The sequence below is a fragment of the Galleria mellonella genome, unplaced genomic scaffold (genome assembly GCF_026898425.1).
Source record: "Galleria mellonella isolate WM207_F2 unplaced genomic scaffold, CSIRO_AGI_GalMel_v1 utg121, whole genome shotgun sequence".
Classification (NCBI taxonomy): domain Eukaryota; kingdom Metazoa; phylum Arthropoda; class Insecta; order Lepidoptera; family Pyralidae; genus Galleria; species Galleria mellonella.
In genome coordinates, this window is record NW_026441983.1 from 1,816,056 (window position 1) to 1,842,457 (window position 26,402).

A 26,402-nucleotide genomic window follows, 5' to 3' on the forward strand; every position below is an offset into this window, starting at 1 on the left:
GAGATTGTCCTAACGATAAGACCGCCCTTTGTACCTTTATATGTATATTTTTTTTATACAACTTAGAATGGCAAACAAGCTGACGGCCCACCTGATGGAAAGTGGTAACCGTCGCCTATACACATGAGCAGTAGCATGGACATAACAGAGTATACTGTTTCGCCCATGATATCCCCCATATTTAATCCTGGTTGTATGTCACTCATGTCTTTACGCCTAGAACTCTGTTAAGTACTCGGATATCTCTCTTCTCTTTGACTATGTATACACGGAAAAACTTAGAGAGTTTTAAAGAACTCAAAGACTGTACAAGTAGAAACTTACGCAATATAAATAAGCTTATTTTACCTAAATGCCGTCTGCACAAAATCAGTAATTCATTCTATGGTAATTGCATAAGATTTTATAATAAACTGCCAGAATCTGCATTAAATCTGACAGAGAGGCAATTCAAATCTTATATTAAACAATTTTTATGTAAGAAAGCCTATTACAGGATAGACGAATTCATAGATGACAACATATCAAGTAAATAATTAGTTTATTAGCATACAACGTTATAATTTTATTTTCTCATTGCTTTCTTGATTTAATTAATTGATTTTAGAAATATGAAAGCGTAGCGGTTTTTGTATTAATTGCCGCATGCATTCTTATGTAAAATGTGAATACTATAACTATCAGATGGCAATTGTGAGTAGCTTTGACGTGGTCTAGTGTTTTGAGTAGTCATGCTCACTAAAATGTCCAGACTTGTGGCGGCGTGGTGGGCCGGGTCATTGGGCTCCCTAAAATATGGTCGAGCGCAGTGATGGCTGGCTCATCCGTCATACTCGTGAACGGGTGCTGCTTGTAGAGACTGGTCTGCTCTAATCACTATGACTGATTTCCTCTTATTAATTGTTTAACCAGTTGGTTATGTATTCAATATTTTTTCTTTTTGAGTATTTAATTGAATTAGTGCTAATTGGTGGTTTGTATTCACACACTTAAAAATGTAAAGTAATAATAAAATTATTTAAAAGAGCAACACGCAAGTTTCTTGCTCGTTCTTCTTGTGATGAGACAGCTTTCCGAATGAGCGGTAGATTAAAAAAAATGTAATGACTATTCAAAAGTGCCTTAAATGTAAGTTTATTTGAATAAATGATTTTCTATTCTATTCTATTCTATGGCAAAATCACTGAAATACTTTAAAGCAGGTATCATAAAAAATTATTCTGAAACTCCTTTTTCATTGAACCAATTGTGAATATATGTATATCTATGTATTATTTTATTGTATTATATATTAAATTTTTTTACTGGTTATTATTTAGTTTATCTTTAGCTGTACGGTTATTGCCCTTGTACATTCTACAGTTTTCTTTCAGCTTTTCAAAGGTTGACTGTAAGAAATCCCTTTATGGGATAAGTCCGCCATTGTATATTAAACCTTTTAATGTATCCATGATTTATGTACAATAAAGATTTTACAATACAATAAATTTGAATATTGGCTCGTATTGTCAAGTGTAACAAACTACATTTTTAATTCATAGGTCCTGCGTTTTCTGGTACCCTGGTAAACAGTATCGGCTTCGAGTGGATGCTCGTCATAATCGCGATCCTCAACTTCGCGTATGCCCCTCTGCTGCTGCTGCTCAGGTCACCGCCAGCAAGAGACGAGAAACAGGTAAGGTTTTGCCACACAAAACTGGTTCATCAAAGGGAACTTTGCACAAAAGCCCACGCATTTTTTGCGACACATGTTTATTGGCTGAAATATATAGATATTTTATTGACACATTCACAACGTAATTATTTAAAAAAAAAACTATTTGATAATTTCCTTTTCAGAGCCTGATTATTAGCGATAAATCGTCTGTACGCTACGTGAGCTACCAAAACGAGGAGGAAGAGTGAATGCCGCCATTTCAACGCCGCCATGACGCCATCTTGAACGTTCCCGCCATATTTTTATTTTTTTAAATATTTACCACGACTTGGGAGTGAATATTATGCCGAAACAACGGGTTTGCGTAGATAATAGAAAAGTAAATAGACGTCTAAGGAGTTCGCTGTAACTATGCCTAAAGTGTAATAAAAAAAAGTATGTAACGTATGTAGATTATAGAATTGTGTGTGACCACAGTTTATATAAAGTGATTGCCCAAATATAGATTATATATTCTCAATATATAGGTACATATATGTAGTTTTATAATACTTGACCAATTTTTCAAGTATATCATATATACTATAAGTATATATATATTAACAGGTGTATCCTATCTCTATATTATAGTACACAAAAATGCCATATTGTCAGGGTGTCTGTAAGGTAATTGTAATACAAAACATATCTACCTGTGTATTACGAACTTTTCCCCGCTATAGTTGTTTCCTTACACCCTTTATATTCATAGTGCCCTAGTATTATTTGATATAATATTTACATATATGTACGCAAATAAAGCTTTTGCTGAAAAATAAATAAATAAATAAAAATATACAATAATTTTGCGTATGTGACTTTGACAATATATTTTATTGTTTTTTTTTTTGTGTTTTTTTTTATATATATATTGTATATTTTATAGTAAATTTTTCAAATTATATTTAGACAATATGTAATTTTTAGACAATAACAAAAAAAAATGTTCGAGATAATATTTTGTGTGATATTTTAACAACATTAATTTTTTATGGCGATTTTTAAATGTTTCTTAACAGTCATAAAATATGTGTACTTGTCTTTACTCTATAAAACATTTGAAATTTCATAATAAATATATTAAACAATAATAAATAAATATATTTTTTATTTTGTTATTTGTACTTGCATATTATAATTTAAGTTTTTATTTGTAAACTTCTGTTATGTGCGCCTAATAAATAAAATATAAAAATAAAATAAATAAAAAATATATATAATAGTTAATTTAATATTCCTTGCAATTAATACTTTAAAAGTTTTAAATTAATATGAATTATCTTCTCTCTAACTGCTCTGGGTTGGCTGGAAAAGATCTCTTTCAGAAATAAACCCACTCTTGCTAACAAGTTGTTAAACCCATCTCTGTATCTTTTTTTCAAATGCAATAAAGAATTATTTAGTTAAAATTATATATTTATATAGTTGTTCTATAAAAAAAAAAAACAATACAAAATTAAATTTACTAATTTTATACACATACTATTTAGTAATATTGTAAAAACAAATACACATATAGTCCCAACAATATATTTGACAATAATACTTATTCGTAAACACATGTTATTTATGCACATTTACAATTTTATATTATTTACATTATTCATATAATGGACCAAAGGTAGTAGAATCTAATTTGTTACATCTATTTAAAATTGAGCTTAAATTTCTTGTAAATAATTGTAAAAACATCTTTTCTCACAGTACGTCAACTAAAAATATTTATTTAATTAATATTTATTTATTTTAATAAACAGAATTCATTTAGTATTCTTTTAAATATTATTATTATTTTAGTGAATCTGTTCTGAATGTTTCTGTTATTGAAACTGAAGGTTTTTTTTTCTACAAATTTCATAAAACGACAAATATTTTGAATTTCGCTTCTAGCAGTGAAAGTTACAAAAAAAAATCTTTTGTTAATTAACCTTTATTTGGTTTTGAATCAGTTATATTTTCTTTTTACATTTAAAATTACTTATTTATATATCTATAAAAAAGTATCTTTTTTGTATATTCTATTATAAATGTATAATTAACGAATAATGTAACAGACAAATTATATAAATAAAAAAATATATCTTATATATATAAAAATGACTAATAAAATTCTTAATATATAATATTTAGTCTATCTTATACAATAATATTGTGAGAAATTATGTTAGAAAATGATTAACTACTCATTAGTTTATATTATATATAACTGTATAATTGCATTTATTATGATTTTTGTCAAATATGAATGATTACGTGAATTCCTTCACTGTCTATAGAGAGATGTATCTGTAGTAATATATTTAGCATTCCTAATTTAGAGTTTAGATAATAAATATTAATCAATAATTACGATTTATCATAAAATACACTGTCACTTCATTCTATCTTATAAATCACTTTTCATTATACATACATATTATAAGATATCGATAATATATTTATAATCATATATTATTATATTAATAAGCCGATTATCACTACATTTATCTTATACAATGACTTTAGAATAAGGTTTTATTTATTTATGACAAACGAATTGGTTTCAATGAATGATATGGATATATTTCTCCATCGGTGTCAGGAATATAATTAACTTGGTAGACACATCAGCACTTTACCTTTATAATAGAGCGTACATTGAGAACTATTCTTAGTCTATGCAACAAAGTGATGAAATTAAAAATAGAAAAGAAAATTACGGATTCCAATAAATTCGTATTTTAAAATAATTTTACTCCTCTCTAACATGAGGTTGCCAGTATGAAATCTCTATTCAGAGATAAGGCCGCTGATTGTTACCTTTGTCTCCTTGTTTCGTATAATACTAACTTTTTGTTTACATATTTAATGTAATTGTATCTTTTTCAATGTATTTATGAAGAGTTTGCATTCGTTCATTTGTATATGGAACAGTTACAACTAATTTTTAATACACAATTTATTTAAAGGTCAAAGTTCCTGAAATTGAATGTCGTTCAAATTAATGTTCTAATTATGAAAATATAAAAAAAAAAAAAATAAACTAGTGATATTTAAAAAGCTGAACAAAAGTAATGTATTATTATAATTTGTCAATAAAATTATTTCGAAAAATGACCTTATATAATTTCAAATAAGTTTATTTCAAAATAAATGTTACAAACATTTTTAAATATAGGTATAAATATGAATATATTGACTATCCTAATCAGATCTTATCTTATATTCGCATATGGGGTCAGCTAAGCCGTTGCACGTCGACCCATCGGGATCTTTTGTGCTGTTTCCTTGTGATCTTCCTCAGATAATATGTGATCTAATCCAGAAATATTATGGACACTTCATAGCTATCTATGTATGGCTGCGTAGATAGTTATATATAAGAATGGAAGAAACTTATCCATATTATTATGTCTTCATATTTATTTAATTTTTTCATTATATCAACGTCTATGTTAAATAAATAGAGAAATGACTGTAGTCTGTCTATCTTAAAATTCAAAACATGTCGTTTGTTACTCTTGTGTAATGCATGCATATGTAATGATTAACATTTAATTCTAAATTGATAACTGTTTCAGTCCGAAGGTCTACATATTTTATGTGTCTTGAAGATTCACAAATTTGATCTGGCTTGAAGGACTACGAAATTGATCCAGCTCGTAAGGTCACGACATCGATTTGACTCCAAAGGCAATAAATTTAAATTTTAATCCGGCTCAAAGTACCATAACAGAAATTAAACTTGGTTTAAAGGACCACAAATTTGATCCGAATTCAAGAACCGAGAATTTGATCCAGCTCTAAAAATTACGAATTTCATCTGGCTCGAAGGACCAATCTATTTATTTTGTTTACTCATTGCAATGAAACTATACAGGTTACATAAAGAAGCAAGTCGTCAAACTCTCCATTTGTAAAAATTTTATTGAGCAATAAACAGTGGCGTAACTATACGATCTGTGGTCCGCGGCTTCATCAGAGAAATTCATCAGATAGGACACTCCCATTAATAAACAAACGAAAGAAAATTAATTAAATAATTTTCTATAATAATTAACTTGTGTAGCGTTTTTCATTCTGATAGTTTATTTGTATGATTCGTGTATGTTTTTCAGTTAATACTGTAATTATTAGATTAAATAATATTAGTGTCCAAAATACAGGTCTGACCCAGTTTAGGAACTGATGGTAATGCTGAATTTTCATAATATAATTTGATATAAGTGATAATCTTATTTTATTTTATCTCTGTTATTTGTTTTTGGTAATAAACTAATTTTTAGATTCTATCTGTGTCTACAATCTCTCAGACAAGGGGCTCTCTCACACCGGGGACACATGACAAACTGTCCACTTTGCCATCCTATTGTTACGCCACTGGCATTAAAAGATTAATAATTTATTATATTTAATATATTTATAAAAGCGAGGAAATATTTACAGCGTTAAGGAAGTCCATTTAAACAACTCATCGTGGCAGTGATCAAAAATTATATATTATCTCTAATATTATATTTAGTATAAATTTTAAGAAAATGTAAATGTATAAATGTTATACTTATATAACTATCGCACAACCCATTTGAATATAAAAAAATAATATATAAAAATATCAATGGTATATACTTTTAAGTAAAAAATGTGTAATCACGTAATCTTCCAGTAATAGGCAATGTAAAACGAATTATCCACTTAAAGAAATATTTTTAACAAGTCGCAGTTTTATTTATTTATTCATTTAATACTTTATTGTAAATATATAACAGAGAAAGTAACAGGATGTAAAATATAAAATATTTATTTATTTTATAGTCAACCTTTAATATTTATACATATATATTAATATTTATATACTTATATACAACTGTATCTTTAGAAACAACAGATAAACTACATTGCATTGTTAATTATATAGCAGTAATAATTTACACTTGAACGCAGTATAGTATATATACTAAATTTGTTTACATTTTTTTTTTGTGACTTGCTAAAAATATTGACTGTAGTTGCATGATTATAAATTAACAATATATAAATTTATATATCTATTATACATATGACTAGATAATAACCACAGAATAGAGCTTAATATTAAAAATATTGAATACTTGCATTTTATCAAAGTAGTTTAGTTTAAAGTAGTTTAAATATTTATACTTATATTGGGTAATATCAGACATTAAAATTAACTTTATATATAATATATATCTACTTAATAGGTTTTAGGATCTTAATTCTTCATATTCAAATATATAGAAACGAGGGTACAACTTTAAATTAACTTTTAAAACTACTAACTTAATTGTTATTTTATTTTACATTAATTTTATTGAATTTAAATCATATCTGATATTACCTATTACTTCGTTTGTACTAAATAACTAATGTAGTTTTTAGATATTTTTAATGTTATAGTTAGTTTTTTAATAATCATTCATATTTGGTGACTTTTTAACTGTATTATTAGACACAGTGTATTACTATAATATGCACGCAATAGCTGGGTTTGGGTCCTTCTAATATCTTATATACTTTATTTATATACTCAATATTTTGACTGAGTGGATAAATTGTATAAATTTTATTCGGTTATTCCGGTTTTGTATGAAGACTATCTTCAAATATACAGATAATAGTATAATGTATAAGAAAATTATCACATATTTATATATTAATAAGTAAAATTTATACATTAAAGTTAATACAAGAGCAAAGAGCTAAATGTGTATGTTAGTAATAAACAAGATCTTTGTAATATATACATCGATATTTCCTATTCTATACTTAATATATAAAATATATTTACATTATATATATATATATATATATATATATATATATATATATATATTTTTTAAGTAGTGGAACTTTCGTCATAATAATCTCTTATTAATAAGTAAGTAATAAATGTGATAGTTATTAGTGATATTTTCGTGCTTATTAAAATATAAAATGCGATTTTAGGATTTATATTTTAATTATTTTAAACTTATTATTTTATATTCTAAAGACATCTAAAGATTAAGTTACAAATTTATTGACATAAAACGAAATGTAATTTCTTTCTTTCTTTCTTTTAAATTTTTATATAATTTTTAAGAAATTCATTAAAATCTTATATATATAACTTTTAAAATATTGTTTATTATATTATATATATAAATTTATTAATAATCATAAATTTAGTCTTAAATATACATTTGTTGAGCATTATAAATGTTGCCAGCAGTATTATGTTTGTTATATTCTACCTAAACAATATAATATACAGTGTGAAAGGGACAGGTTGGCCAAAACGAAAGCAGCTGATTCAGATGAATGCTCTGAATCAGATGGCAGATTATTTTCCCGCCAGAAATGCACCACAGATATATAATTAACGCTTCTTAGTGTCGACGCCGCGCAATGTATTTGAAATTTTACGATCCACACGACGCGCGATACCTACAGTGCGCGGTCAGTGGCGCTTCTTCGTAGGTAGTTTTCGTACGCTTGTGGCGTTGAATTTACACAGCTGATTCCGCGCGTCGCGGTAGGATTTCAATACGAGTATTATATTGCTGTTTTTCGGTATTTCATAGTATTTTACTATAAAATATATATATATATTTGTATTATGACATAATATCATAGATTACATGATTTTAAATGAAAAAAAAAATGGATAATTTCTGGAAAAAATTTAATTTTATATGATTTATAATTTCTACTGGTTTTCAGTACAGAATAGATAGATAGATAGATAATTTATTTGCATTACTTACGGCAAACAAATTAGAATATATATACACAAAAAGTAGATCTGAATTCACTGTTTCAGTTTTGCTAAGCTGTCTCTTATATCCTGTATATTCTTTATGTATAAACATCTAGTCCTGACTTGGTATGGTGAATGCTATGTTGTTATATAGGTTAAATTATAAAATAAACTGTGTCGGAGTGTTATTTTATTAAAATGTGGGTATATGAACTAAAAACAATGTGTTTTATTCCACTCTCTGTATAATCAGACGTAGATTAGTGGCTAATTAATCTATCGGTAGGTACATTATCGCTACTGCATGTATAAGATTAAAGGAGACGGCGATATTTTTTTTAAAGATTGAAAATGGAATGGTAGATTCCTTTGCGCTATAGATATACACTGGTTGGCAGGCGGGTTGGCAACCACAATTAGGCTTTAATGATGTTTTGAGAGGGTCGTTGCTGCCCATCCCTCTATTAATTTCCCTTAGTCGCCTCTTACGCCACCCGCGGGAAAGAAAGGAGTGTCCCATTCAATATAGGGGATATAACGTGACCATATAGGGTTAAAATTTATTGAATAAAATGTATGCAACTTCCAAGACTGGAATGACCTCCCGCCTCCGATACGAAATTTAAAACTTTACCAGAGAATTTCAAAACTAGTGATGAATGGAGGTTTATTTTACTCTTTTACGTAAAAACTGTTGAATGGATTTGAATGAAATGGAGCACAAGGTTAGGTTATGTCCCAACCTAGGATGTAGGATGCTTTATGTACTCTATCCACGGGATACATACAGGTTTATATGTATTATAATAAAAATAAACGCAATGTTAAGTATACAAACAATTTATTATTATTCAATATAATTTTACTTTAATACATTATTCAATTATTTAATAGAAAATAAACAATAATCATCCTTGGAATGCGAAGGCGTATCCTTCACCAAAATTGTGTGGTCCCTTGTTCTCCACGTCGTTTTCGCGATACTGAAAAAAGGGTTTACTTCGTTATCTTTATAATCTCCTGGTACTTGAAGAATTAAACTTCAGTTTGATGGATGGGATATGGCGTGACTTCACAGGGTACGGAGGAATAACACCTGAATCCTCAGGAATGGCAACGCATGGGGGGTATCATGGGCGAAACAGTATACTCTGTTATGTCCACGGTACTGCTCATGTCTATAGGCGACGGTTACCATTTTCCATCAGGTGGGCCGTCAGCTTGTTTGCCATTCTAAGTTGTAAAAAAAATTGCATGCCTACAATTTTGAGGCAATTAAACAGCTGCCAAAAATTCTGTCACATGGCCTTAGTTATGTCAAATGTTTGTTTAAAGCAAACAAATATTTCATTTCTTTACTTCTTTCGCTGCGCATTACATTATATTCATTTTTTGTAAAAAAAATTACAGAATCTCTACTAAGAACAAGGAATTACATAGAAGGAATGATAAAATAAAACTGTAAATCATATGGTTGCCTCCTTTCTTTTTATGCAAATATAATTAGTTAAAAGAGGACGAAAGATACACCATCAGTTGCTATTTTTCTCAATTCATATCAGGTTAGTGTATAGAAAATGTTTGATATGTCAATTATTTGTCAATGACAAATTTTACATTACTAGATTATATATTGGACACAGTTTATATAGAAAGTATGCGAGCAGGTTGTATCTGAATTTGGTAGTGTTATACAGCCGTATAACATTTTCTATACACTAGCCTGCTATGAATTGACAAAAGTAGCAACTGATGGTGTATCTTCCCTCCTTTTCCTACTAATTATATTTGCATAAGAAGAAAAGAAGCATCCATATGATTAACAGTTTTTTTTGCCATTCCTTCTATATAATTCCTTGTTCTAAGTATCTGACCCACCTGTCCGTCATCTTCAGACTCATTCGGCCGCCATGTTTGAACAAACTGCGCACCGCCGGATGGTCTCTGACTACCCTCCTGGATCTGCAAACGTAGTATGATAAAGAGCGATTGTAACTTCAGTAATACGACGTGGTAAGGTCACCATGTTTGTAAAATAGATGTCCTTGAGTTTGGGAGCCTAGTGATCTGTAAGACGGGTCATCCTACCGACACCAGTCTCTCACAGATTGTTTTAAATTGTAACCTATATTAATTTATAATTTTTATTATGTTGTTATTTTGTGAGAGAAATAAATATAAAGAAAGGTTGTCTGTAAGAGATTGCCCTAGCGATAACACCGCCTTTTGTACCTTTATGTGTATATTACAATCTGTATTTATGTTACTGTATTTCACTTGAATTATTCACTTGTCATTGTATATTTTTATTTATGGTGCAATAAAGAGTTAATTAATAAAAATAAATATATATTTACAAAAAAATTACCATTATTAGATTAAATTAGATTAGATTTGTTTATTTGCGAGAACATTATTTTTTACAGATATTGATCCATTGTGAAGTACAAATGTTCGCCTTATAATCTAAAGCATGCAATTATTTTATTATTTTTATTTATTAAATGGTGGACTTAACACCACATGGCGTTATCTACCAGTCGATCGTAGACAGGAATAACAGAAAATAGAAGGGATCCAGTCTAATTCCTTGCCATCAGATATGTTGAAGCGTTATGCAATCATATATGGTAAAATGATGTCAAATATGTCAAGAAATGACGAAGAAAGACTCTGATCCAATATATATATATTGGATATACAAATAGAATATAATATACTATGAGAGTCAAACAATTGTAGACGTAGGGGTTTTTTAATTCCCATTACTAACAATTCCTTCCCTGAAAAGATAATCCTAGTTCAGGGAAGGAATTGTTAGTAATGGGGTCTAGCAACCGGCTCGCTAGCAATATATCCTATCAGGTCGATGGACGGTTCCCCCTGGAAACTATCATGGTTAATTCTTGTGGATTTGTCACGACGGGCTAACTGACCTGCTTTCATCCTCACCTATCATCTGTCACTGGTACTCTGCCAGCGTATACCGATAGCGCAGGCTACTAGAGTTACTGTTTCATCATCACCCATTAAAAATGTTGGAAATGTAATTTAGCCTTTGTCTAAGAAGTTTGTGTTGTCAATGTCGGAAAGGTAATTGTGTATCTGTAAAACGAAGTGTCTGTTGTTATTGCTTACTCTGTGAACTGTCACAAAAAATGGAGAATTGTCTATATTAAGATTGCTGTGATGTTCCTTGTATAAAATTAATACATTACTGCAGCGGCCAGCAACTGAGGCATTGATGGACGAACGTGCAAATGTGGGCCGAGGCGTAGCCGAGGCCCACACGAGGATGCGTGAGTCCTTCAATGCCTAGTTGTGGCCAAGACTTGTATAGTACTTTTCTCAAACAATGCGCGGAAATCAAAAACACAATTTTACTTTTTAAGTTCAATGTTCCTTTGTTTTTTTTTTCAATAAACAGCTTTCTATTTGTAAGCCAGTTCGAAATTTAAATAAAACCTTTTATTAGTTACCTCCTTGGTAGCCATGTTTCGAAGTAAAAGGTCATTCCATTTTTAAATTACAGGACAGATATGAGTTTACATAGTAATTTATCTGGCCGCAAAATACGACAGATATGGATTTTCATACAACTTTTGCCGGCCGCTGCCCGCATGTATCTGGCTAGTACGGCAATTTTGATTTATCTCGAAGAAGATTGTCAAAATAATGCTCACATTTCCAAACATGTTTGAGAAAATATATTTTACAACAAAGTAGATTCGTTTAATTAATAGTGTTGATAAAAAGGCTTTATAAAGCGTTTGGACCATATGGGCACATATGTTTAAAAAAAACCTAGTTCAGTAAAAGATCTACCTGATTTTGTCTCCAGGCGTTGTAAGGTTCAGGCTTCTGTTGATTGTACTGTTGTTGAAGGTCATACTGCCTTCTTTGCTGTTCATACGCTTCTTGGTAGTAATGCCCTGCTAAAGCAATATCATATATACAGCTTGACATCAGAACCCCCATCCTATAAAGGGAGTTTTTTTATACAACTTAGAATGGCAAACAAGCTGACGGCCCACCTGATGGAAAGTGGTAACCGTCGCCTATACACATGAGCACTACCATGGACATAACAGAGTATACTGTTTCGCCCATGATACCCCCCATGCATTGCAATCCTGAGGACTCAGGTGTTATTCCTCTGTACCCTGTAAATTCACGCCATATCGCACCCTTCAAACCGAAACACAGCCATGCAAACACAACTGCTTCACGGTTGAAACACGGATGCGACAGAGGTGGCCAAGCAAACGACTTTTGTACAAAGTCTCCCTCTGGTAAAAGTGGAGTATTCTGTCAGCGAAACTGAACTGAACTGAACAACTTTTACTAAAGGAACACGGGGCGAAACGTTAATGTTCCTGTACTAATACGGTGCTTTCATCTATTGAGTTTATCATCATCACCAAATCAGCTGTTGACTGTCCACTGCTGAACATAGGCCTTCTCCATAAGAAGGATTTTACTAGAGGAAGACTTTGTGGCGTCTGTAAATTAATATTGTAAATATTCATCTCATAGCCATTTATCAACATCATTACTTTCTTCTCCATCAAGTAGGTTAATTTAATTGTACATAGATGTTTCACCTCTTTCTATCTTTCGCACTGGACATACAGACATGACAGCGACGTTTACTTCTTACATTCATTTCTGCTGTCATTCTCTCATTATATAAAAATCAATAATATAATCAAGTTGGTTGTTACTTATTTCGTCCAAACAACTACAACTTTGTACAAAAGTCGTGTCTGATCGCTGTCTGTACATAGAAGATATGTAAGAGAAACTATTATTGGGGGGCTTTATGAACGCAATAGAACCCATAATAATGATTTTTAGAATTTTTGTCTGTCTGTCTGTATGTCTGTACGTTTGTTTACGCTAATCTCAAAAAAACCGCTTAACCGCTTCGAATGCGGTTTTCACTAATATATGGCAGTTCGCTCCACTTAACATTTAGTGTTTGCTTTATTTCAATTAGTTTATAAATAAAAAAAGTTATATCAATCTAAAGAATCACATATAAAATGCTATAAAATAACCGATCAGTTTTTTTTTTTTTTGATTGGTGAAAATGGTATGGTAACCCCGCCTGCGCTACCGGGATACGCTGGCGGAGCACCAGTGAAGGGAGATAGATGAGAATGAAAACAGGCCAGTTAGCACATCATGATGAATTCATCAGGAATTAATCATGATAGTTTCCAGGGGGAACCGCGAGGAGGTCGACCCATATTGCTGGCAATGGGATTCTCAGTCTCCATTACTAACAATCCCTTTTCCCCCAATAACCGATCAGTTGAATTGGCTGAAACTTTTTTTTATATATATATATATATATATATATATATATATATATATATATATATATATATATATATTGATTTAAGAAAATTCTGTCTACTCATGCAAAGCCGGGTCGGATCACTAGTCCTTAATATAATCTATATGAATCTAAGATACCTTGATTAACTGGAGCGACCGGTTCTGGACTTTTAGGGAGGTGGCTTCCTTCCAGAATCTGTAAGACAAACACGAATTAGGAGGGTTCATAACTTGAATTTCTTTTATACAACTTAGAATGGCAAACATGCTGACGGCCCACTTGATGGAAAGTGGTAACCGTCGCCTATAGACATGAGCAGTACCGTGGACATAACAGAGTATACAGTTTCGCCCATGATACCCCCCATGTGTTGCCATTTCTGAGGACTCAGGTGTTATTCCTCTGTACCCTGTAAATTCACGCCATATCCCACCCTTCAAACCGAAACACAGCCATGCAAACACAACTGCCTCACGGTAGAAACACGAATGAGACAGAGGTACCCAAGCAATCGACTTTTGTACAAAGTCTCTTGTACTTGAGTTTACTGAAGTACTTGTTTGACAAACTAGTTTGCCATCTTTGTGGTATAAAATAAATTTGCAAATAACTGTAATTTTTCAAAAACAAGTCAACAATTTTAAATGTTCTTAACTAATTAATTAAACAGTGCTCTGCTACCAAACGAAAAGGTTGATCATAGACTACGTTGCATATATAAATATACCACAAAACTTTGCACCTACTACATATTTTGTTTCAAATTTTCCTTGACAGCTTATAAAAAATATTATTGCATGATTAATGATTCTTTATATGTACGAAATTGTATGCGGTTTCCACAGTTGTGTTTCTGCGACTAACTCCTAACTCCTAAATCTAGTGCATGTTTTATTTTATACACCATCTAGTGGTCTTTTTCATAATTTTCCTAAATCTATGCATACCTAGTCACTAACACAACACCTACTAACATTAATTTGATTATTTCCCACCTTAGATGCTTTTACCACCTTTATGCAGATGATTTACAGCTTTATACTCAAGCTGATCCAAATAACATCTTTGAAGCTGTAGATAAACTAAATACCGATCTGGAAAGTATTTCGCGCTGGCCCTATCGTTTTGGCATTTCAGTCAATCCAATTAAATGCCAGGCAATTATTATTGGTAGCTCTAAACTTCTACCCAAGTTAAACTTGTCTCACTTGGTTCTGTGTTTTGAGAACAGCGTCATTCCATTCAGTGCCAAAGTCAAAGACCTGGGTCTGTTAATCGACCCATCACTTAAATGGCATTTCCAAGTGGCTGAAATGTGTCGTAAAATTACAAGCATTTTACGTGCTCTTTATCGTTTTAAATTTTTTCTTCCTCCGTCCACTAAATTACTCCTTGTCCAATCCCTAATACTTCCGCATTTCGACTATGCCGACGTGTGTCTTACTAACCTCTCGCAAGAACAGTTGAACAAGCTTGATCGTTTGCTTAACAACTGCATTCGCTTTATCTTCGGGCTGCGTAAGTATGACTACGTTTCTAATTTCCGCTCACAACTCAAATGGTTGACCATTCGTAACCGCAAAGACTTACGTATACTTTGCACACTGTTCTCTATCCACAATGATCCTTCCTCTCCTACTTATTTGAAAGATAGATTTCAGTACCTCAAAGACTCCTATACCCTTAATCTTCGGTCATCTCATAATCTCCTCCTCATCACCCCGTCACATCATTCCAGATTCATGTCCAATTCTTTTACTGTCACCGCTATCAGCCTTTGGAATAAAACCCCTGTAGATCTACGCAGAGCATCAAGTAAAGATATTTTTAAAAGAAGACTTTTTAATTATTTGTTGAGTCAACAAAACCAGCTCTAGTCACAGGTTACTCAATAGTTATTATATCTCATAATGCTTATCGTTGTTTTAATTTATGTATATGTATATATATATATTTATATGTATATATATACATATACATATATATATATATGTATATGTATATGTATATATTTCATATGTATTAGTTTATCCATATATATTAAAAGTAATGTTTATGTATTATATGTGCATTTCTTATGTGTATATTATATTTATATTGTGTATTGCCTTAATGTGTTACTATAATTGTCACATATTTTTACCACACCTGCCCTTCATACGCTTTCTGTTTTTACCCAATGGTTAGCTGGTAGAGAATGCCATATGGCATTAAGCGCGCCATTTGTACAAAATTTTATTGTGCAATAAAGAATAAATAAATAAATAAATAACATAACATAAATTAACAAATTCTAAATAAACTCACCTGGAAACCGTCCTTTCCCGCTTTGTATTTTAGCTTGACAATTTGTCCACTCGGATCCTTGTATTGATAAGAGCCAACCCTAGAGCCGTCCGGTTCTATAACCTCACCCGCAGCCAGCCCGTTGTCAGACGCGTACTCGAAACGGAAACTGCCCTCTGTTGACAGAGAACAAGTTGATATAACAAAGTCGCAGTTAGGGGGCAAAGGGATTGTTAGTAATGGAGTTTGACAGCCCCATTGCTAGCAATATGCCTTATTAGGTCGACCTCCACGTGGTTGCCCCTGGAAACCATCGTGAACAATTCTTGTTGATTTCATCACGATGGGCTAACTGACCTGCTTCATCCTCACCTATCATCTTTCACTGGTGCCCCGCCGGTGTATACCGATAGCGCGGGTGGGGTTACCATTCCATTAACATCCATTAGAAAAAAAGTCGCAGTTAAGTTGTTGTGACTAAGTTGCAAATATACCTTATATGTGACAAACTTGTAAATAAGCTGATGTGACAAAGTCGCAAATATACCTTATATGTGACAAACTTGTAAATAAGCTGATGTGACAAAGTCGCAAACATGTTGAAGTGACAAATCGCAAACATGTTGTTGTGACAAAGTCTCAAACATGTTAACGTGACAAAGTAGCAACCATGTTGATGTGACAAAATCGCAAACATGTTGTTGTGACAAAGTCGCAAACATGTTGAAGTGACAAAATCGCAAACATGTTGTTGTGACAAAGTCGCAAACATATTGATGTGACAAAGTCGCAAATATGTTAATGTGACAAAACGGCAAACGATCGCGTAGCCAAAGAATGACGATAATTTGTTATTATAATAAGGGGACTAATTGATACTTAGAATGGCAAAGATGTTGACGGTTCACCTGAACTTAGCGCTTGCTTGTGGTGGAGAATATTCGCCTGCTGCTCCTTAGTGAGGGAGTACGGCAACCTCCAGGGCTCAGGCCGGGGTAACACCGGCGTCGGCGTAGGGGACTGGCGTTGCTGTATAGGACCTGTGGATTATTTAAGTTGCTACATATTTATGCTAGCCTAGTACTTTAAAAATATATAGACCGGACATAATTCTCGTGATAAATGTATTCACCAGAGGGAGTCTTTGTGCCAGTCGTTTGCAAAGCAGCCGTGCTTTTAAAGTGGTGTTTCAGTTTGGAGGGTGGAATGTGACGGTAAAATTGCAGGATATGGAGATACAACATTACTATTATCATCATCTCATGGCGACGGCAATCACTTACCATCAAGTGAGCCGTATGCTCGTGTCCCCCTGTGTTGTAAAAAAAACTCAGCCATTATCTGTCCACTGCTAAACATAGGTTTCCACCATAGATTGTCAAGGATACTATAAGGATACGAGGACTGTCCATAAGGAGCGGTCCTGAGCTACCTACATCTACTGACACTGCAATGCATTTAAGTTCTCACTCCATCTAGTGGGGGAGGGGGGGGTCGGCCTTTAACTGTCCACTGCTGAACATAAGCCTGCTCCTTGGAAGGTTTTGCTTGTAGTTACCACGCTTGGCAGGCGGATTGGCAACCGCAGTCAGGCTTTAGAGATGTTTTAAGAGGAACGATGCTGCCCATCTATCGCCTTCCCTTAGTCAGCTTTTATGACATCCACAGGAAAGGAAGGAGTGGCTTATTCTATGCCGGAAATACACGGCACCATGAATAACATCATAGTCTTCAGGAATGGCAACGCGTGAGGGTCACAGTACTGTTCATGTCTGTACACGACAGTTACCATTTCCCATCAGTCTATTGTTTGCCAACCCTGATTTAGTTCTTAATAGATTAGACGATTGCTTGGGTATCTCTGTCCTATTCGTGTTTAAACCGTGAAGCAGTTGTACTCGTATCATACCAGGCCATGATTCAAAACTGGAACCCGGCTTCGGTCTCCAGCTCTCGACGATAGTGCTCTGCGGGGAGACGTCGTTTGGACTCGCTGGCGTGAACAACCCTTTCTGGTATCCTTCTATCTGTAAAATGAAAGTTTTTTATTATTTATGTTTGCCTGGTATATATATTTCAATTCTATAATCTATGAGAGAGAGAGGGAGAAAGAGAGAGCAATTGATTCTTTCTCATGTGCGTGATAAATAGTAGCGAAAACGTATCTACCATACCATGATTCTGGATGGACAGCATACATTGATGTCTTTCTTTTTACTCCGTCAATGAGAACTCAACATTTCTTTAATATTAAAAAGATAATTATGGCATTCATAGCAAGGGCCTATTTTAACCATTGATTGACCGAACTAAACGTGCCATACATTACTATAGGTTACATTAATTTACTGGGTGTATGTATCCATACAATAAGTAAATACATAACTTGGTCCACCGCGCTTGATTCTGCGTAGACGAGTCCCACGGCAGCGCTGGCTTGAACAACGCTCCACCCACCTGTTAAAAATCCTAATCAGTGACCTCTGCCTACTTTCTGTTAACCTAGTAAATTTATTTCCTTCTTTATTTCAGTGAAAGCACAAATAGAAGGAAAGAAAGAGTACGCGACCAGTTTCACTGTGCTTTGAAATTTTCCGTTTAGATCTCGGTTTTGTTCGAGAATTGACCTGAACAATTTTTTTTATGCTTTTGGCTTTAGATATTTCTTTATAACCCATCTCAAATCTACATTCGTTTTATAAGTACAAAGATTTTATCTACTTGATTCTATAATTGCTATGTATTTATAGTGTCCTAGTACTATAAGAAAGATTATTACAGAGTTTTAATGGTTATTTTTTTTATACAACTTAGAATGGCAAACAAGCTGACAGCCCACCTGATGGAAGTGGTAACCGTCGCCTAGAGACATGAGCAGTACTATGGACATAACAGAGTATACTGTTTCGCCCATGATACCTCCCATGTGTTGCCATTCCTGAGGACTCAGATGTTATTAGTCTGTACCCTGTAAATTCACGCCATATCCCACCCTTCAAACCGAAACACAGCCATGCAAACACAACTGCTTCACGGTAGAAACACGATAGGGACAGAGGTACCCAAGCAATCGACTTTTGTACAAAGTCTCCCTCTGGTAAAAGAAAGAAAACTTCACTTAAAGACAGGTAACGCTACGGATGTACTGTCTACATGTCCTACATTCCTGGTAATTGCCGCTGGTTACAGTATCCAGTGAACTGTTAATTAACTTACGTAACTTAACTAACTGGCCATTATTTACAAGTTATTGTTCTGTAACTATGTAATTAATTAGGGTTTCGTATCAAAGCAATAAAAAATAACTTAATGCAACTTTGTTTGTCCGTCCTTTTGTCTGTCACAGCGCTGTATCTCAGCTTCAAATGCTATTTTAAATTTAGAGTTTAAGCCTCACCATCTTGGTGATCCGGGGGTAGTTGCCCCCGGAATTGAAGCTGCGGCAAAGGGACTTTGTACAAAAGTCGATTGCTTGGGTACCTCTGTCCCATTCGTGTTTCAACCGTGAAGCAGTTGTGTTTGCATGGCTGTGTTTCAGTTTGAAGGGTGGGATATCGCGTGAATTTACTGGGTACAGAGGAATAACACCAGAGTCCTCAGAAATGGCAACGCATGGCGGGTATCATGGGCGAAACAGTATACTCTGTTATGTCCATAGTACTGCTCATGTGTATAGGCGACGGTTACCACTTTCCATCAGGTGGACCGTCAGCTTGTTTGCCATTCTAAGTTGTATAAAAAAAAATATTACTAACAATCTTTTAAGTCCGCCATTTACACTATTTAGGTGTATTAAAGTTTAATAAATAAATTTTTTTTTTATACCACTGAGGTGGTATACAAGCATAAATCCCTCCTTATGGTAAGCGGTCACCGTAGCCTGTAGCCTGAGCACCTGCAATACCAGGGGCATTGCTACACTTATAAATGAAAATTGGAAATGCATTTAAAAAAAAAAAAAAACATTAACACTTTACTCACATGCTGTTTGAACGTCTGCGGTTCGTAGTAGTCACTGTCCTGAGCGCTGGTCACCGCCAACAGGAAACACCAGGCGCATATCAACTGAAATTATTGTTTTATTCAAGTAAACTAGAACTAAACTAACTAAACTCGGGGGAAAGGGATTGTTAGTAATGGAGACTGATGATGACAATATACCCATCCAGGTCGACCTTCTCGCGGTTCCCCCTGGAAACTATCATGGTTAATTCCTAATGAATTCATCATGATGGGCTAACTGGCCTGTTTTCATTCTCATCTATCACCCTTCACTGGTGCTCCGCCAGCGTATCCCGTTAGCGCAGGCGGGGTTACCATACCATTTTCACCCATAAAAAAAAACTACCTAAACTACTATAAACATTTTTGAATAATCATTTTTTTACAAAACTACCGCCCAGTACGGAAAGCAATTTCAGCTGAGAACAGGCAAGAAACACAGCTGCTGCTTTTTTCAAATAAAAATTAAGTTTACAACAAAATTATTATGAATATCATAATATACAGTGACTATCACAAACTTCGTGTTTATAATAATAAAAAAAAAAGAAAATAAAAGCTACAATTAAACACAGTATTTATATTAAAAAAAAATACCAAAACACTTAATCCCACAAAAAAAAAAAAAAAAACAATAACTTTAACCCTGATAAGACCAGATATTTTAGTTTAAAAACTACATTACATCAAATTTCATGTATTTTTTTATCTAAATCAATTATTTTAGACAAAAAATTACATGAAAGCGATTTGAAAATATTTTATTATTATTATTTCAGCCATTAACTGTCCACCGCTGAATATAAGCCTTCCACATTAGGGTAGTTTTGCTAGTAGTTGCCACGCTTGGCATGCGGATTGGCAACCGCAGTTAGGCTTTTAGAGGTATTTTAAGAGGGACACTACTGACCATGGCTTCCTTGTAAAAATATATCCTTTCAGATAAAAAAGACAATTTTAAAAATTCTTATTACAAATTAAATAAAGTATTAAATTGTTATTTTTAAATTAAATTATGTATTAAATTAAATTAAGTATTAAATTGTTATTTTTATTTAAATTATATTATTATCTAACTAATTGACACGACAAACTTCATACCGCCTAGCAATTAATGAATGTCGTGTTACATATTAGCTTCAGTATTTTATTACGATAAATAAAAAAGTACAAAAATCAAGCAAAAATCAATGGCGTGTCAACAGGGCATGACTGAATTAAAGTATGCACATACTGTGCTTCATACGAGTAGAAGCTTCTATAACATGGCGTGCGCTGCCTGAACGGTTTGAAATAAAGGAATAAAATGTATAGCAAAAATATTCATTACTTTTAGCTGTAAAAAAAAGTCCACGACACCATATTTCTACGTTTAATATCTCGGTCAAAAAGATGATTTTTATGATATAAGTAAAATAAATTTTACGAGAGGTTCATTTTAAAATCTTAGAGAATATTAGTGCAGTACTAATTTAATACTAATCTACTATATCATGTATGTATAATATATATATATATATATATATATATATATATATATATATATATATATATATATATATATATATATATATATATATATATATATATATATATATATATATATATATATATATATATATATATATATATATATATATATATATGTTATGCTTTATATACAAACCCTAAAAAAACTTTCTCCTTTCGAATTCTCAAGGTTGACTGGAAGAAATTCCATTAAGGGATAAGTCCTCCAGTGTACATTTTGGTATAACCTATTATTTATATATACTATAAGTGAATGTACAAAAATATACAAATAAATAAGTATAATATATTTATTATTATCATTTATATTAATTTTGATATTTAATCAATTTATTTTTGATAATATTTATTCGATATACATAAATTTATATTTAATATTAGTATGTTGACAAATAAGTGATGACAAATAATGCAAAAACTAAAATAAAAAAAAAAAAAATAGCTGCTACATTTTTTTATTATTATTAATTGCTATTAGAAATTATTATAAAATTTAATTAATAAAATAAAAAGAAAACTTACTCTCATTATAAAAAAAAGTATAGACACAATATGAGTACACCAGGCTCACAGCAATATTAAAGAGGTAATGATGCAAGCGTGTCTATATATGCTGTGTGCAATATGGCCGATGAACCGAAAAATAACTGGCAGTTTTGCACTAACTAGATTTGTTTCGACATTGTTCGAAAATTAAAAAAAATAACTGCCAAGTGACAGTGCGAGACTTCTATCGTTTATGGATTCCTTGTCTTCCGGGGTTGAAATTTAAAGACAAATCGCATTTTCTTATGGCAAACAAGCTGACGGCCCACCTGATGAAAAGTGGTAACCGTCGCCTATAGACATGAGCAGTAACCATGGACATAACAGAGTATTTTGATACCCCCCATGCGTTGCTGTTCCTGACTCGGGTGTTATTCCTCTGTACCCAGTAAATTCACGCCATATCCCACCCTTCAAACCGAAACACAGCCATGCAAACACAACTGCTTCACGGTAGAAACACGAATGGAACAGAGGGATACCTCTGTCCCATTCGTGTTCCATTCCCACAAAACAAGGATTTTTAGAGTTTTTGTCTGTTTGTCTGTACGTTTGTGCACGCTAATCTCAGTAACAGTGTAACCGATTTGAACTCGATTTTCCCTAATGTGTTTCGGTTTACTTCACTTAACATTTAGTGTTTGTTTTATTTCAATTAGTTTTTAAATAAAAAAAGTTTTATCAATCTAAAGAATCACATATAAAATGCTACAAAATAACCGATCAGTTGTATTGGCTGCAACTTTATGAAGGTATTAGGTACGTAATTATCATTTAAGTATATAATACAATACAAGACCGGACTCATGAAGAGTTCCAATGGGAACGATATACGGGAACTACATTGAAGCGGGCAACGCTGCGGGAAACGATTGATTAATAGATATAATTCATTAAATGTGCTATGTCTAAAATTACATGGTCGTTAAAAGCCCGTGCATGGTCAACTAACACCATGCACGTTTGTCATTCAAGTAATCGTTTAGTGTATATTTGTTCCTTATCCACTACTGGCGCGAAATACATTAAAAAATAAGCCAGTCAACGTCGTTTCCGTAATAAACAACACATCTAATCTTCGGTTCTATCCACAGATAAACGAAGACTTGTTCCCGCTGTCTGATGGCGCCAAGAATCGCTTGATCGTGCCATATGATATACCACCAACAAAGTACGCCAGCGACATGTCGCCGTGGCTCTTCGATTACCACAGTTGAGCTCTTGTACCCTCATGTTACCCTGGTCGCGTCAAGGGAAATCTATCCTATATGTAATAAAACTGTAGAGGTCGAATGTCTGTATGTAGAAAAAAAAAACGCTAAAAACCGAGTCACGGGGATGTTTGAAGTGAAATGGAAAATACATCCAGATTTTTTTTTGTTTTTCTCTATCTGTTTATACGGGCTAATCTCCGAAACTGTTAGACCGACATAAATGAAATTTTGCATGCTGATACCTTACATCCCCGGTCAACATTTTAGATACTTTTAATCACGGAAAATTAAAGAGTTCCCGTGGGATAGTTAAAAAACTATAGTAACTTATACAGGTTAGTACACGATCTACTTAAGTAAAGTCATTTTGATCTAAGGCAAAGAGTGACAACGACATGTCATTTGTTAATTTTGGTCCAATGTTCCCGGACATAATAAATAGGTAGGTACATACATCAGTACGTACTAAACAGGAATAACAAATACTCAAATAATCAGCTAGTTTAATATATTTTTGTAATTTAATTATTTAATTAAATTAAGAAATAAAGTTTGATTTTTAAATTGTTATTTTATTTTCACAAAACCTCATGGGAATACTTACGGTTCTTTAGTAGAAACCCTTTACCCATCTTCAGTATTGGCGTATTCGTATTTAACGTCATTTTTCTATGAGAAAGGGAAAGGGGGAAGGGGAGGTTCTTAAAAAAGATATATATGAAATTTTAGACGCGACTGCTCATTGCTGAAATATCCGTATCCAATCCTGGGGTCATTTTTTCTTTAATTTATTTTATTTTATGGGCTTTTACCTTCTTCAGGTATATTAGTCCTATCGTACCCTGAACTGATTTCTCAAACAAAACTTTATCTACCTTCCCTAGATGCGGAAAGAGGAGAATTAATGGGCATCAATAATTTACAGAGATGTTTAACAATTTCTGATTTAGGTTCAGCTAACATAGATTGAATAACACCAACGTTAAATTAAATTTATTTAAGTTAAAGTGGCGCATGAATTCTTCTCTTTCCTTCGTGTTAATACGACACTCTAATAGAATATGATGCACATCATCGATGGTATTACAAGTTTGACAATTGGGTGACAAGGACTTTCCCATCATATGTGCAAATTTTTTTGATGGATAATGACCAGATCGTAAACGAACAGCTAATTTAATACAGTACACACCACCACAGAGGAATGGTAAGTGAGCATGAAACCAGATCAGTTAGCCCACCGTGACGAATTCGATAAATTAACCACGATGGTTTCCAGTAAGAAGTGGAGATTGACCTGAAAATGTATATTGCTAGCAACGGGGCAGTTAAACCCTATTTCGAACAATCCTTTTTCCCCCCGAAGTCATTCAGTTAACACACTACCAATTATCATATGAGTATTCATAATAATAAAAAAAATATGGAAGTTAAAATGGCGTACAAGCTGCCAGCTAGCGTGATTGAAAATGGTAACTGTCGCCTATAGACATAAGCATACATACCATAGACATAATAGAGTCCACTGTAACGCCCATGATACCGCCCATGTCTTTAGTCGTATCTCCTCACTTTCAGGGCACTTCCCTCGATAATAGGTCGTGTCTGGGGATTCTTGGCGTCGATATATCTAGCGACGTCCAGTTTTGCGGTCATCTGGAGGAGAAAGCTAAGTTAGCTTCCAAAAAGTTGGGGGTGCTCAATAGAAACGGTATGTCACGCCGGAACACCGCCTGAAACTGTATAAAGCTCAAGTGAGGCCATACATGGAATACTGTTCTCACCTGTGGGCAGGAGCGCCACAGTACTAACTCGAATTGCTAACGATTGGCGCCTTACTGTCCGACTCAACCCACTGAAATTGCGCAGAGATATTGCATCTGTGTATCTTCTACCGAATTTATCATGGGGCGTGCTCTGAGGAATTGTTCGGATTGATACCTGCTTCTGATTTTCACCATGGTACAACCCGCCATGAACTAAAATTTCATCCTAACCATCTGCACTTTTTAAAAGGCCAGCAACACATCTGCAATGCTGTTGGTATTGTGGGTGACCATGGGCGGCGGTAGTCACTTACCATCATGGTGAGCCGCATGCTCGTTTGCCTCCTGTGTTGTAAGAAAAAGCTCTTTGAAAACGTTATGTTTTTATTATTCTACCGCTGGATTCGAAAGGTTGTTATGTGCCGAGAAGAACCCCCAAGAAACTAATAAATAATAAAGAAGAAAAGGAAGAGGCATCAATATACCTGACAAATTACTTTAATCGAAGTACGTCCAAAATGAAATGACCGCATGAATGACATAACAACATGCTTGTACTGTCAACACTGAAAAGTTTCAATTTGACAGCACAATCCGCCATCTTAAAAAAAAGTTTGAATTTGACACAAAAATCCCCATTAACAAAATGATCCGCCATTTATTGAATTCATTTGTTACAAAAAATGTGACAAATGAAGAACCGCTCGAGCGATTTTGTGCAAACTTCACATAAACCATCTACTAAATAGTCCGAACAAAGCCTAAACATTTGGTTTGGATAGGTGAGCACGTTCTTGCAGCCACTCGTCGAGATGGTTGGGATGAAACTTTACTTCAATACGAACAATTCCTCAGAGTACTGCCCATGATAAATTCTGTAGAAGATGCACAGAGATGCAACATCTCTATAGTTTGTAAACAAGTCAATAATACAGGTAAAATAACAATAAAGATGGCTGGCCTATACTTTGGTCAACGCATTTCCATTGCTATTCAGCGTGGAAATGCAGCAAGTCTCCCAGGTACCCTGCCAGCTGACAGTGATCTCAAAGAATATTTTTATCTTTAAATATATATATATATATATATATATATATATATATATATATATATATATATATATATATATATATATATATATATATATATATATATATATTAACTATCTCTTCTATTTAGATATTTATAGTTTATGGTCACTAAGATATAGCATTATGATGTACATATATAATAATTAATAAATTACGGAATTTAAAATACGAATATTCAAATTGTCTTA

The 26,402-nt window shown here is 33.1% G+C and overlaps 2 protein-coding genes across 4 annotated transcripts in view; one reads left to right on the plus strand and one right to left on the minus strand.

Moving 5' to 3' along the window:
* Positions 1-3,398, plus strand: part of LOC116413560 (synaptic vesicular amine transporter) — a 43,382-nt gene extending 39,984 nt beyond the window's left edge. Inside the window, exons 12-13 of the mRNA XM_052898428.1 lie at positions 1,542-1,675; positions 1,840-3,398. Coding sequence (XP_052754388.1) covers positions 1,542-1,675; positions 1,840-1,905 — 200 coding nt within the window. The 3' untranslated portion in view covers positions 1,906-3,398. The remainder of the gene's footprint in view (positions 1-1,541; positions 1,676-1,839) is intronic.
* Positions 3,399-9,279: 5,881 nt separating this feature from the next.
* Positions 9,280-25,324, minus strand: LOC113519266 (uncharacterized). 3 transcript variants are annotated; one of them, XM_052898327.1, is made up of 9 exons: positions 24,863-25,324; positions 20,047-20,130; positions 17,975-18,092; positions 16,974-17,105; positions 16,087-16,241; positions 13,917-13,974; positions 12,261-12,367; positions 10,314-10,397; positions 9,280-9,418 (listed from the first exon to the last, which is right to left on the minus strand). In XM_052898327.1, exons 1-9 carry the CDS (start codon positions 24,905-24,907, stop codon positions 9,344-9,346), a joined length of 858 nt encoding a protein of 285 aa, XP_052754287.1. In that variant the 5' UTR covers positions 24,908-25,324; the 3' UTR covers positions 9,280-9,343. The 3 variants fall into 3 exon arrangements, with proteins under 3 accessions (XP_052754287.1, XP_052754277.1, XP_052754298.1); XM_052898317.1 differs by having other exon boundaries at positions 12,261-12,370; XM_052898338.1 differs by lacking the exon at positions 24,863-25,324 and adding an exon at positions 22,120-22,237 and having other exon boundaries at positions 12,261-12,370.
* Between the last annotated feature and the right edge of the window lie 1,078 nt (positions 25,325-26,402).